At 33.6% G+C, this 12292-nt stretch overlaps 1 protein-coding gene across 2 annotated transcripts in view; it reads left to right on the forward strand.

Annotated features, from left to right (window-relative positions):
* Window positions 1-12292, forward strand: part of MINDY3 (MINDY lysine 48 deubiquitinase 3) — a 93714-nt gene that overhangs the window by 15546 nt on the left and 65876 nt on the right. For both annotated transcript variants that reach the window (XM_021696667.2, XM_021696668.2), the window contains exons 3-8: window positions 571-631; window positions 2514-2687; window positions 5930-5981; window positions 6841-6955; window positions 9607-9680; window positions 10529-10608. In XM_021696667.2, coding sequence (XP_021552342.1) covers window positions 571-631; window positions 2514-2687; window positions 5930-5981; window positions 6841-6955; window positions 9607-9680; window positions 10529-10608 — 556 coding nt within the window. The remainder of the gene's footprint in view (window positions 1-570; window positions 632-2513; window positions 2688-5929; window positions 5982-6840; window positions 6956-9606; window positions 9681-10528; window positions 10609-12292) is intronic.

Here is a 12292-nt window from a genome sequence, read left to right on the forward strand (position 1 = left end):
TAGTATAACACACTTGACTCACTTAAGGAAAGGTGAGAGGTCAGTTTGTTTTTTTTTTTTAAATCTTGTAACTTTTTTTAGTTAAACCAGAAGTTGGAACTCATAATAAAGTGATGAGACTTGTAGTGATATTCTCATATCACAAATCAGAGCTAATAGAGCAGAACCACATTTGTATTTTGATTTCTTTTTCCCCAAGGAATCTAAGAGAAATGTAGCCTTTTTCCTGTTTCTAGGGTCTTCACTTTGTGAATGAACAATGAGTTTCTTTATGTGTTACGTTATGCGTCTGTTATTTTGAGTCAATTGAGTCAGTTCTTCTATTTGCCAGAAAATACGTATCATGAAAGAAGAATTTTATGGATCTAGAATCAAGTTTATATAGTAGTATATTCTGAATAATATGCTCAATTACTGTTGAATGTGAAGGGAAACTATCTGAAATTTTTATAGCACTACTTAGTAGATCATAAAGGGGTACAAATTAGGGGTTTTTTTTTCCATTTTAAAATAATAGAATAAGGTATGTTTATAATGCATTCTAATAATTATTGCTTTAATTGTGTAAAGGCATTTCTTTTGAAGAAGCTCCTGTTCTCTTCAGAGAAGTCTTCTTGGAGGGATTGCCCAGGTATGATAGTGGTCTATAAACTTTTCCTTCACCTTCTAATTTATAGATGATCTGTGCAGCTTTCAGTGGCAGTAGTTTAACTGAAATTATTTATCTTAAAAAAATAAACTATAGGGACGCCTGGGTGGCTCAGTCGGTTAAGCGTCTGCCTTCAGCTCAGGTCATGATCCCAGGGTCCTGGGATCGAGTCCCGCATCGGGCTCCCTGCTCCGCGGGGGGCCTGCTTCTCCCTCTGCCTCTCTCTCTCTCTCTCTCTCATGAATAAATAAATAAAATCTTAAAAAAAAAAAAAAACTATAAATGGGATATTTTTTCTTGAGGTTTATTTTTTTCAGTGTTTCAGAGATTTTCATCAACAGTGACTCCAAATGTTAATATGTGTATTCCCAAATTTGGTTTACCCAAGAGGTCTAAGACAGGATAATAGAACTAAGGACAAAAACCTTTGGCCTCTCACTAAAAAGTGGTGCCATTTCCCTGAACTGTTAAATGATAGCATACCATAAGGAATAGTCATTTGTGTTTGTTTTGTGTTACTTAGCTCTGAGCAAGAACTGAGTTATCTTTGTATTCCTGCAGCTTTTAGTACAGTGCCTTAAACAGTGCAGATAACACTACAGATATCTCTGGATTAAATTGCAGACGAAGCTGTTCTAGCTTCTGCAATATGATTAGGTCAGAGAACTGTGTGGTGCTACCTGATAATAACAAACATTTGCATTCCACTTGACAGTTTACAAAGTCTTTCCTTCAGTAAGTGAACAATTTCATGGGAACATCACAATAACTTCTGGAAGAATGGTATTATAATCCTAGTTTGATATATAAAGGCAAAACAGTTTCCATTCCAAACCATACCCTTAGAATCTTCTAATGATTGTGAACTTAAGAGCTGAAGTGTCACTCATGTATTTTTTATTAATTAATAGCTGAAATGCAAAATAAATTGTAGTAGAGAAGAAACCAAGAGATACTATTATTAACATCAATGTTTTATTTATAAAATGTATGATATTTGTTATACAGGAATATATTCACATTGATAAAATATATAGCATTGTCATAAATGTAAATGTCGTGGTGGTTATAAAATGACCTAATTCTTGCCTTTAAAGAACTGCTGATCTATTAAGAGAAGTAGAATTCTCCCCATAGCACACAATTTTACATAGGATGTGTACACATCATATCCCCTTTGAAAGTTTCAGGGGCAGTACTACCTTTGGAGAGCTATACTGCTTGAAAAGGGGAGGTGGCTAAGGCTCAGGAAGAAGTTGTCTGAGCATTTTCTGATTGCCCTTTTCTATAAAAGTCTAATGTCCAAATCACTGCAGTATAGTATCGGGAGCTTCTGTATTATGCAGCATAACCATGATGGCATCTGCTAATGTAAAGAATTGTGGTATTGTATGTGCTGACTATGTATTATCTCATTATCCTTACCCCTTTGGGACAAGGAGACCAAAGACATTAGACTAACTCAGAAATGAGGAAAAAATAGAAGTCTCAGCAGGCCCTCACCCTGTGCTTGGTTCTGCAGTCAAGGAGACCTCATGGCTCCAGGGCTCCCATTGCAGCATAAGGAAGGGGAGCGATCAGTACCAGGTTATTCCAAGTAACGTATTCTTTCTCCTAATGTTTAATTCTTCATTTTTCAGGATTCTTTTTCTAATTAATGGCAATATTTAACAGTGATGACATATTAATCCTCAAGCACATTGTTTTTTTTTTTTAAACAGATTGTTTATTGGGGGGGAGGAATCCTCCACTTAAAATGCTTGAATTTCATTATTAAATTAAAACAGTCTTAATATTGTTATCCATGACAGGATTTTTTCTTTTCAGAGAAAACCATTATAACTGATACTTTGGTTATTTTTAGAGGAAGAGCGGAAGGAACTCCTTTGTCATACCTTATGTGATATTTTAGAAAGTGCTTGTTGTGACAACTCTGGATCATACTGCTTGGTTTCCTGGTTAAGAGGAAAGACAGCTGAGGAAACGGCTAGTATTTCTGGGAGTCGTGCAGAGTCTAGTTGCCAAGTGGAACATTCTTGTAAGATACATTTTTATTTCCTGAAGTAATTTCTTGTACCTTTGTTTTAATAAAACTATTGAAAATTTTAAAGAAAAAATATTTTAAAATTTTCGTAACACATCTCTTTTTTTAGCCTGAGCTTAATTCATGAGCCTTAGTATTTTTCATTTCCCTGTCAGTTATTTCAGTTGTTGGAGGATATTGCACTTACCGTGTCATTTTTAGAAAAAAAAAATTGCATCTTTTAAACTTTTCTAAAAGTTTTAGTTAATTTCTGCTTGATGACAATCTCTTCGGAGCTTTGGAACTCTCATTTAAAAAGTTTAAAGAACATAATCCTACTTACTTTAGTTTTAGATGCTTTAATGTTGGTTTTCTTAGTATTGGAAAAAAAGGATTTTTTGGGACATTAGAAAATTTCTTAAATATCTTTAGTTTCTTAGAGCAGAGATGGGTACATTATTCTTCATTACATATTGTTTCTTTTCCTCCTGAACTTTTTGGACATTATGTAATACAGTCTACATATATGGATCATTTTAAGGTAGTTTTAAAAAAAGGATTTTAATTATTCCTTCATTTAATTTGTTTTTATTATTGAAGATTTCTCTATTAGCTATTCTTATTCATAAAAAATATGCTGTGGAATTTAGCCTTTGAAAATTCTTATGTAATCAACCTCAAAAGTGCCAGAATACACTAGTAAAATGGAGACTTCTGGTGGTACTGAAGGTAGATAAAGAATTGCTGTTCTGTTTTACTTTTCAGGAATTCTCTTGCTAGTGTGTGACTTTTGATAATCGGTAGTTCCACGTGCTTATATTGAAGAAGTGACTTATCCTACCTATGATGCATTCCATTAACTATCATCTCTGCAGAAGTTATTTTTAAAGAAATTGGACACCTGATTTATAGAGAGTAAATTTTGATTACTCATGACATAATCTCGATTTCCATGTAGGATGATCCCTGAGGCACGATTGTCTCCACAGGCTGAAATGACTGATATGTCAGCGTCTTCTTTCTCCTGCAGTTATAGGGGCAAATTCTACTAGGAGTACATTTGCAAGGAATAATTTTTAAAATTTAAACAGTTGAACAATGTTTCCGTTTGAGGCCTTTTTAAACATAGCCTTTTAAAAAGAATTTAACATACTTTGAGAGTTGATGATGACAATTGAAGAAAACAAGTGGAAAATATTCACAAGGATGATAGTCAAAAATCTTAAGGTTGGCTTTAAAATATTTTCCAGGTTTTACTGGGTTTCATGAAAGCGTGTTTAATAGTTGCATTTAGGACATTAAAATTCTGATAGAGGAACAGTTGAACTAATTAAAAGTTGTTTTAAAGAATATCTGCATAAAGCCAATCTATATATTAATATGCAAGAAAATAGTAAGATCTTTTAATATTTTTTGTTAGTATTTTTGTAGTACACTGTACTTACCAATGGGGTATACTACTGTACATTTTTGTAGGTAGAGGTTAAATCGCTCTAGGTTAAATAGCCTCATAATGTATTAACTTTGGTACTTGAGTAATTTAGGTGGGCATATTAGATTTAATTTCTCTTCAAAAAACATAGTAGTTTTCCAATTTACTTTGCCCCATTTTAAAAATGGATATGAAATAAAACCATATTAAATCTGTTTTTAGGACTGTAAAAATTTGAAAAGTTTTGTTAACTGAAAATTTGAGAATTTACCTTAGATGTTGACAAATGTAAAGAACTTACATTAAAGTTTTTATTCCGTATAACAATCTTTTTACCTGTTCTTTCCTTTGTTCCCAGCTATGTTCTTTTTCTTGTGTTTTATATTTTTTCACCATCCTGCCTGCTAAGCTTTTTATTTTGCTTGCCTCTTTTTTCTAAATTACTATCTTTATGTCTACTTTCATAGTGTATACCCAGTAGAATTATTTAGGTAATCAAGCGCTGCACAGCAAATTAGTACAATTTGGAAAAGGTTAGGTCGAATTTTTATTTTATCCTGAAATTTTACATGTGAGTTGTTTTCCCCTTTGTCAATAGTACATTGTGCACAAACATTAATTTCATTGGCTTGTGTGGTGTGTGTAATTTTTGGCTTTTGGTAACGCACACTTGTTTGCAGTAGTGAATGCTCAGGTTCAATTTCAGTTTGTTTCCCACACATGTCAAAAGCTTATTGAAATTAACCCATTTGGACTGGTAAAGATTTTTAAAAGTAGTTTAAAACATTTGAAAATTAAAATGATTTTAAACGATAGCCTAAAGAAACATTTTTAATTGTAATTCAAAAAAATCCAAATTTTGAATTCATAATGAATTTATTTCATTCTCTAGTAAGAATTAATATTTAAAGTACTAAGATTTGCCTTATAAAATATATATGAAATTGTTCATTGTGAGAAATTTAGAGTATCTTGATTCATGTATGAGATCTTTAAAGATGTTATCTTTGTAAAGGGAGCCAAGACTCTCTGGATTCAAATCTCAGCTCTGCTGTTTGTTGCGTTGTGCTCCAGGGAGGCTTCTTCTCTGCCTTGGTTCCTCTTCTGTAAAATGGGGATGATAGGGTTGTTAGAGGATTAAATGAGATAAGACCTGCAGAGCATTTAGAAAGGGCTCTGGCACTTGGTATAAAGTGCTACATAAACATTACCTTGGATTTAAATGATTTCTTTTATTTCCTGTTTTTTTTAATTTATAATTGTACTGTATTAATGATCATAATCTAAATAAGTTACTGAAAACTTCTCTAACAGTTGTACAAACAAATGCGGAAACAAACTTAAAGCTGTCGTTGAACCTGTGTAGTTTCAAAGTGCTATGCCTTTTTATACACATTAGTTTAATAATTAAACATTAACCTAAAGATTTTATGTTATAAAGAAGGAAGATTAGCTATGGTGATTTTATTTGGATCTGTGAATTGAAAGATTATTTAAAAGTGCAGGACACATTTCAGTGATGTGTGAAGCACTCTCAATAATTTCTCATATTTTATATACTAGCCTAACTGAATTGAAAATAAATGTTTATTATTTAATTACCCTCTACATTCTCAGTATTATGTCCATTTTAGTTATAATCATGGTAACTAAGATCCTGAAATATAAATTTGTGTTATAGTAAAGTTGAAAATAAACTGAGAATTTTAAGGGAATAAGGAAATAGGGAAAATTTTGATTGCTTGAAAGTATTTACAGCCTGCTGTGTGTATCTTGTGTCATTTATTTGCCATGTGTAGTGCTGAAAAGTGTCTTTTATGTATAGCTGCCTTGGCTGTCGAAGAGCTTGGCTTTGAGCGATTTCATGCATTAATTCAGTAAGTAACATTGGAACATTTAAAATACTTACCTTGTGGACACATTGCCATTTTAAGTCTGTTCATACTGTGGAAAGGTACTTAGATTTATATACTTGAGGATTAATTTGTTATCAGTTCTTTTTAATAATAATTTATAAATGTTTACTTAAATTATTCTGATTCCTAAATTAGCTAACTACCAGAATACACTTTTTTATATTAAAAGCTTCTTCATCATTACAACGAAAAAAATCATTCTAGCTTAATGTTTCTCTGACCTGAATGAATACAAAGATTTCTAATAGTATAAATATTTGAATTACTATTTCATTTGCCAAAATATGCCTTCTATGATTCTCGTCAAAAGTGCCATATTTTCATTAGAGCGTTAAACTTTTTATTGTAAAAGGTAAGGATGGCTACATTGATAGAATTACAGGTGGCACTTGAAATACGACATTAATTTCTTTTAAAAGAAGCCACAAATGTACACCTTATCTTTGGTATTCAGATATTTATTACATAATTTTCAGGCTTTACAGAGTCAAATTTTCTTTTTTCTCGAACACTTCTTAGAGCTACTTCATTCTTTAAAAATGTATAATTATTGTAGAATTTATTGATGCCAGACAGTTCACCTAAGTGATGAAGAGTTTTCCTGCCAAGTAGGCATTCTATTTTAATGGTATATATTTAGCGACATTTATCAGCAATAGCTTTTGCTTTTAGTGGCTAAATTTGTATTTGAAAATTTGAGACACAGAAATCTCATTTGTACATATATAGTTTAATGTATAAGACGATTTAAAATTTTTCCCATTTGTCAGTGTAGTCATTCTTGTCATAATACTAACACTTAATTCTTTTTTCCCCCTAGAAAAAGATCATTCAGAAGTTTATCAGAATTAAAAGATGCTGTCTTGGACCAGTATTCAATGTGGGGAAACAGATTTGGAGTATTGCTTTTTCTGTATTCTGTGTTACTGACAAAGGTTTGTTTCTTCTGGCTTTTATTAGAGTTCAGTACTGTTTTTCATGCTGTGATGAGTAATTTTATTTTTCATACTGTTTCTAAATCTCAGATTAAAAATCTCTTAGGCTGATAATAAGGAATCATCAAGTTCTCTTTCCTCACCACTCACTTAGTACCTAACCACTTTCAAACTTAGTTTTACCCCTGATCTTCTGTGTTATAGAGGTTATCAGTAATGTTCTAATTATGAAATGCACTCAGTTCTTCTGAATTTTATTTTCTTTCATCTTAACAGTATCTGGCATTTGACACCTTAATGCCTTCTGGAAGCTCTTTCTGATGCTCAGTCCCTCTCAACTTACTGATAAATCACTGTGCTAGTTCCCTTTTTTTAATGTCTAATGATCCCACTTCCTCTCACCCCCTTTTTTTTTGATAGCTTCATTTTCTTCTTTCCCTGTTAACTCCTCTTTTCTCTCCCCTTCTAAGTTTTTATATTGCAGAAGTTTTCAGTCCCTGTCTACTCTGTGCTTTTTCTTTTACGGGCATTTTATTCTCTCAACTTACTTTTATGTGGTTAATTCCCGTGTGTACACTTCCTGTCCTACCTTTTTTCCCCCCAACTGCTAATCTCCTATCTCTAACAGCCTGTTAGTCTCAGTTGAGTATCCTGCTAGATTTACCATATCTGCTATCAGACTTCTGTCATTTGATAGATGTTTATTGGGCATTGACTCTCTGCTAAGGGTTGGAATTATGTGAGAAACAATTTTTTTAAATGATTCCTCTTCAGTACTATAAAAAATAAATTGACACAGTAATTCCATGATGACCCTGTTTTTAGATGTTTATTTGTTGCATGCACAAAGCATGGGGGGAAAATAGCAGAAGGTATGTCTGAGTCTTAGGTTTGTTTTCTTTTCTTTTTTTTTTTTTGGTGGAATCAAGGACAGACTACATAGTAGGGACGGTGTGGTGGGTATAGCGTCTTGCTGGATGAGGAAAAGTTTTCTAGATGGAAAAGCTGTGGGAAGATTTTCTGAGCCATGGAAACAGCAAGTATAAAGGCATAATGAATTTGGGGGTGTAACACCGGAAGAACTATAAGGAGTTCAGTATTACTGCAGCATAATATACCAGGAAGGCAATAATGGGAGATGAGACAGTGCACTTACGTAAAAAAGGCTCAGAATGTGAAGGGCCTTGTAGTCTGTGCAAAAAATAATTGGCAGTCTCACCTGGCCGAAATTAGAACAGAGCAAAAATTTTGGACACGGTAATAAGATCTTTTTGTTGATAAGGTTCCTTAAATTGAGGTTAGAGTTGTACAAGAGGGAGTTGGTGGTGGGGTTGAAGACTAGAGTCAGGAAAACAAGAAAGAGTGGTTACTGAATAGTGAACCTCAGCTAGGGCAGTGACCATGGAAATGGAGAAGAAAGCATATTTAGAAGCATGTTCTAAATTTGGAAATTTAAAAACATTTTCGGAGCACGTTTAAGAGAAAGAAGCAAAAGTACTTTGTAGTTGGTTAGATGTGGTGAAGAGCAATGAGGGTGGGATCTGAGATGACTGATCTCTTAGGAGTTTGGCTTTGACTGTTCATTATTCCCCCCATTTTTTATTCTCAAAACTTTTGATACCTCCTCTTCCCTTTACAGCCAATAAACCATCATGTCTAGTTGTTCTTACTTGAGCTGGTCTTTGAGATGATGTCCCCTCCCTCACCAGTGATTGTCACTTGTTCTTATTATTGCTTTTGGCTTTATCATGGCCTGCTTTGTATTGTTTACAAGGCAGCAAGTGCAAAATCTCATACTTGTTCGTATTGTCCTACAATATTTAGGCATTCGTTAAATACTTGGATTGTTGATTAATGTCTTTAATCCTTAGAAATGGCCTTAATCTGATAGAACCAGTGGTTAAAGTTAGGTGAATAGCACGGTGACGGGCAGTTATTCTTTGTTCTTTCAGGGCTGATGAAATGAAAATGACCAGGTCTTGTACTAACCTAGACTTCTGGGGATTTGGATGCCCTTTTGAGGAATTAAAAAAATATCAGAAAATTGGTTTTTAAGAAAATAAGTTCCTGCCCTCCTAGTTTTACACTTTATTTTGTCAGTACATGTTTAAATTACTGATATTTCTGAGAATGCACAATCAACTCTGTTTTCTTCTGTACCACTTAGACATTTTGTATATTTAAATAGACATCGCTGTCAACACTCGTGTATGTCTTTAATACCAGTAAGTTTTTTAAAAGGCCTAATACTTCAGATGCCTTAGCAGACGTATTAAGTCTGAATTTACTTTAGCCTGAAATTAAATGAATATTAACTCTTAGGATTTAATAATTTTCTCCTCCCTCCTCCTGAAACTTAAACATCTCTCAGTACCCCTTGCACCAACATGCCGTGAGATCTATTACCCATGAGACAGTCAGTGCTCTTTGTATAGAGCCGAGGAAAGAAAAGATATTCTTGGAGGAGCTCCTTCTTAACCATTATCATCTCATGTGTTCTCCCACATCAAATCTGGATAATTTTTTGGGAGAAAAGTTACTTAAATAAATGTGTTTTACTCATTTATAGTAAAAAATGGTCAGTTTGTAAACTACTGTAATTTTCATTTTTAGTTTTTAAAATAAGTCAATGAATTTTTTGGTTCCTTTAGGGCACTGAAAACATAAAAAATGAAATTGAAGATTCAAATGAACCTTTGATAGATCCTGTATATGGACATGGCAGGTAATTAACTGAAATCTGTTCTCTCCCTACATGGACTTAAGTTTTTAGAAACTTGACTTAAAGATAATCTGAGTCAGATACTTCCGTCAGTGTTGACAGCGTTAAGTATGTGGATTTGAGTAGTCTGTGCTTTATGCATTGCTGGCTTTATGTACGAAATGATAATTTCCACTTCACATTTATGTATGCATTGCACTTACCGTGGCACATATTTTCTTTAAAGATGACAGCAGGTGGTATTTTAACAAATTCTGCTTTATGTTCCACTTAATTTTTTAATGAATTTTTAAGTGTATCCTTACCTATTTGTAAATGCTTTCCTGCTTGAGGGAAATATTTTTTCCTTATTTTTCTCTGAAACCGTACCCCCAAGCTCTTTACAGTTCTATTAAAATCAGTGAAACAGTGATAGTTAACCCACTCTATTGCATAAGTCCTTCTCTTTAGATCTTTGTGCCTCCGATGTTAAAATTCAATTGACCATCAAACAAAAAATAATAATTACATATATATTTATAGATGATTATAAATATTAAGTTATTAGTCTAAGTAATCTTTTTTCCATCCATTTAAACGTGATATCTTTTTTTTTAAACATGGTATCTTAAAGTTGTTAAATTTAGATGAATATATAGAACAGTAGATACCATTGTGATGATACACTCAGTGATACATTTCGAAAGCTGTTGTTCAGTTGAGTGTATAAAATAAAAATGGAAGGTATTCCCTAACTTTGTTTCTTAACCAACATAATGTAGAAGTCGTTACTTTATGCTTTACCACAGGGATCATTTGATGTGAAAACTAGTTTATTCATGCTTTAATTACTTTTAAATTTTTATTAATAGCCAAAGTTTAATTAACCTCCTACTGACGGGACATGCTGTTTCTAATGTGTGGGATGGTGATAGAGAATGCTCAGGAATGAGTAAGTATATTTTTTGCTGTGTTTACTCTTTGATGAGGACTATTTCCTTAGAGTATGGTTGACTGTTACTCATCTACTTAATGGCTCTGTGTTACTTAGAGGTTAACATAAGTGCTTTAATACAGAAGAATCCTTCCCTGTCTTCAAGGCACTGTCACTTAAAGAGTGTGGAATGGAGTTTGGAGGCAGACAAACTTGGATTCAAATTCCAAGTGTAAGACTTTAGTCAAGTTACCCCTCCCACCTTTAGTTTTCTCTAGTATAAAATACTAGATGGGATTGTAGAACTAACTTCTTTAGAAGGTGTAGATCTCTTTTTATCTGTAAATCTAGTACATATTTATCCAGTGGTATCTGTAAATCTCAGACATTATTGCATTTTCTTAATATTGAGAATTACAAGTAACGCACTTTGAAATATTTGGTGAGTCTAGTGGTTTTTTCCTATATTACATTTAGTGTGTATAATTTCCTTTGAAATGCTGGGCAGATTTAATGTTATCTGAGAATTTTAAACTACCACCCCCTCCACCACACCTCCATTTCTGGTCTCAGTGATTTCTTTGCTGTAGTTTCCTGCGTTCCCAGGGACCTTGAAGTGAAACACATTATTGGCCAGTTCATCCACTTAAGAGCCGATAGATAGTTCCGAATAAAATTCCCTTCAGCTTATTACCCAGTCAGTCTAAATTCAGTTATTTACTCATTCAACTTATTTTTTTTTTTTAAAGATTTTATTTATTTATTTGACAGAGAGAGATACAGCGAGAGAGGGAACACAAGCAGGGGGAGCAGGAGAGGGAGAAGCAGGCTTCCCGCTGAGCAGGGAGCCCGATGCGGGGCTCGATCCCAGGACCCTGGGATCATGACCTGAGCCGAAGGCAGACGCTTAACGACTGAGCCAGCCAGGTGCCCCTCATTCAACTTATATTAACTACTATGTATCTCTTCTTGGAGTATGTAAAGCATAGGATGGGAAGCTTCTGTAGTTTCTACAGTTCACAAAGAAATTTATTTATAATATTTATATTTTATAATATTATAAAATTTATAATAATGAGATGAGACTGTCACCAGATAGCAAAAGCAAATATTATGATTGAGTTGCTGCTTTTTACTCCCATTTAAATGAGGGAATCTTGATCTTAAATTTGAATTTTTCTCAAATTTTAAAAATAGGTATAGTGAAGAAACAGGAAAGGATATAATATTAAGGGAGGGAAAGGTCAGTAAAAATTATAGAATTTCAGGTTTAAAAGCACCATAGCACAATCCAGCCCTTCATTTATTTAAGAAATGTAATAACTACCTTCCCGCCGTACATGAGATAAAATAGGCAAATTATTCACTCGTGTTTAGGTTAGAATGAGAACCTAGTTTTGCTGATTTTTGGCAAAGGACAAAAAACTCATGGACAAAAAAACTACACAAGTTACCTTGCTCTGTTTTTTGTAAGTGAGCCCATTCTATTCTTGAACCTTCCTCTGATTCAAAGCTGTGAAGGCATTTAATCCTGCCAGTTAAAGGTATGTCATTCTTTCTTCAGTAATATGCCCTCACCCACATGGCTTCTACACACCCTCTCTTTTTCCTTCCCCCTACGGTTTCTGGGGCCTGAAGTATCTTAGATCATCTCAGATGATCAGGGAAGGAATATCTGGTTCCTGTTGAACTTGGGTTGAGG

Source organism: Neomonachus schauinslandi, chromosome 5 (assembly GCF_002201575.2).
Source record: "Neomonachus schauinslandi chromosome 5, ASM220157v2, whole genome shotgun sequence".
Classification (NCBI taxonomy): domain Eukaryota; kingdom Metazoa; phylum Chordata; class Mammalia; order Carnivora; family Phocidae; genus Neomonachus; species Neomonachus schauinslandi.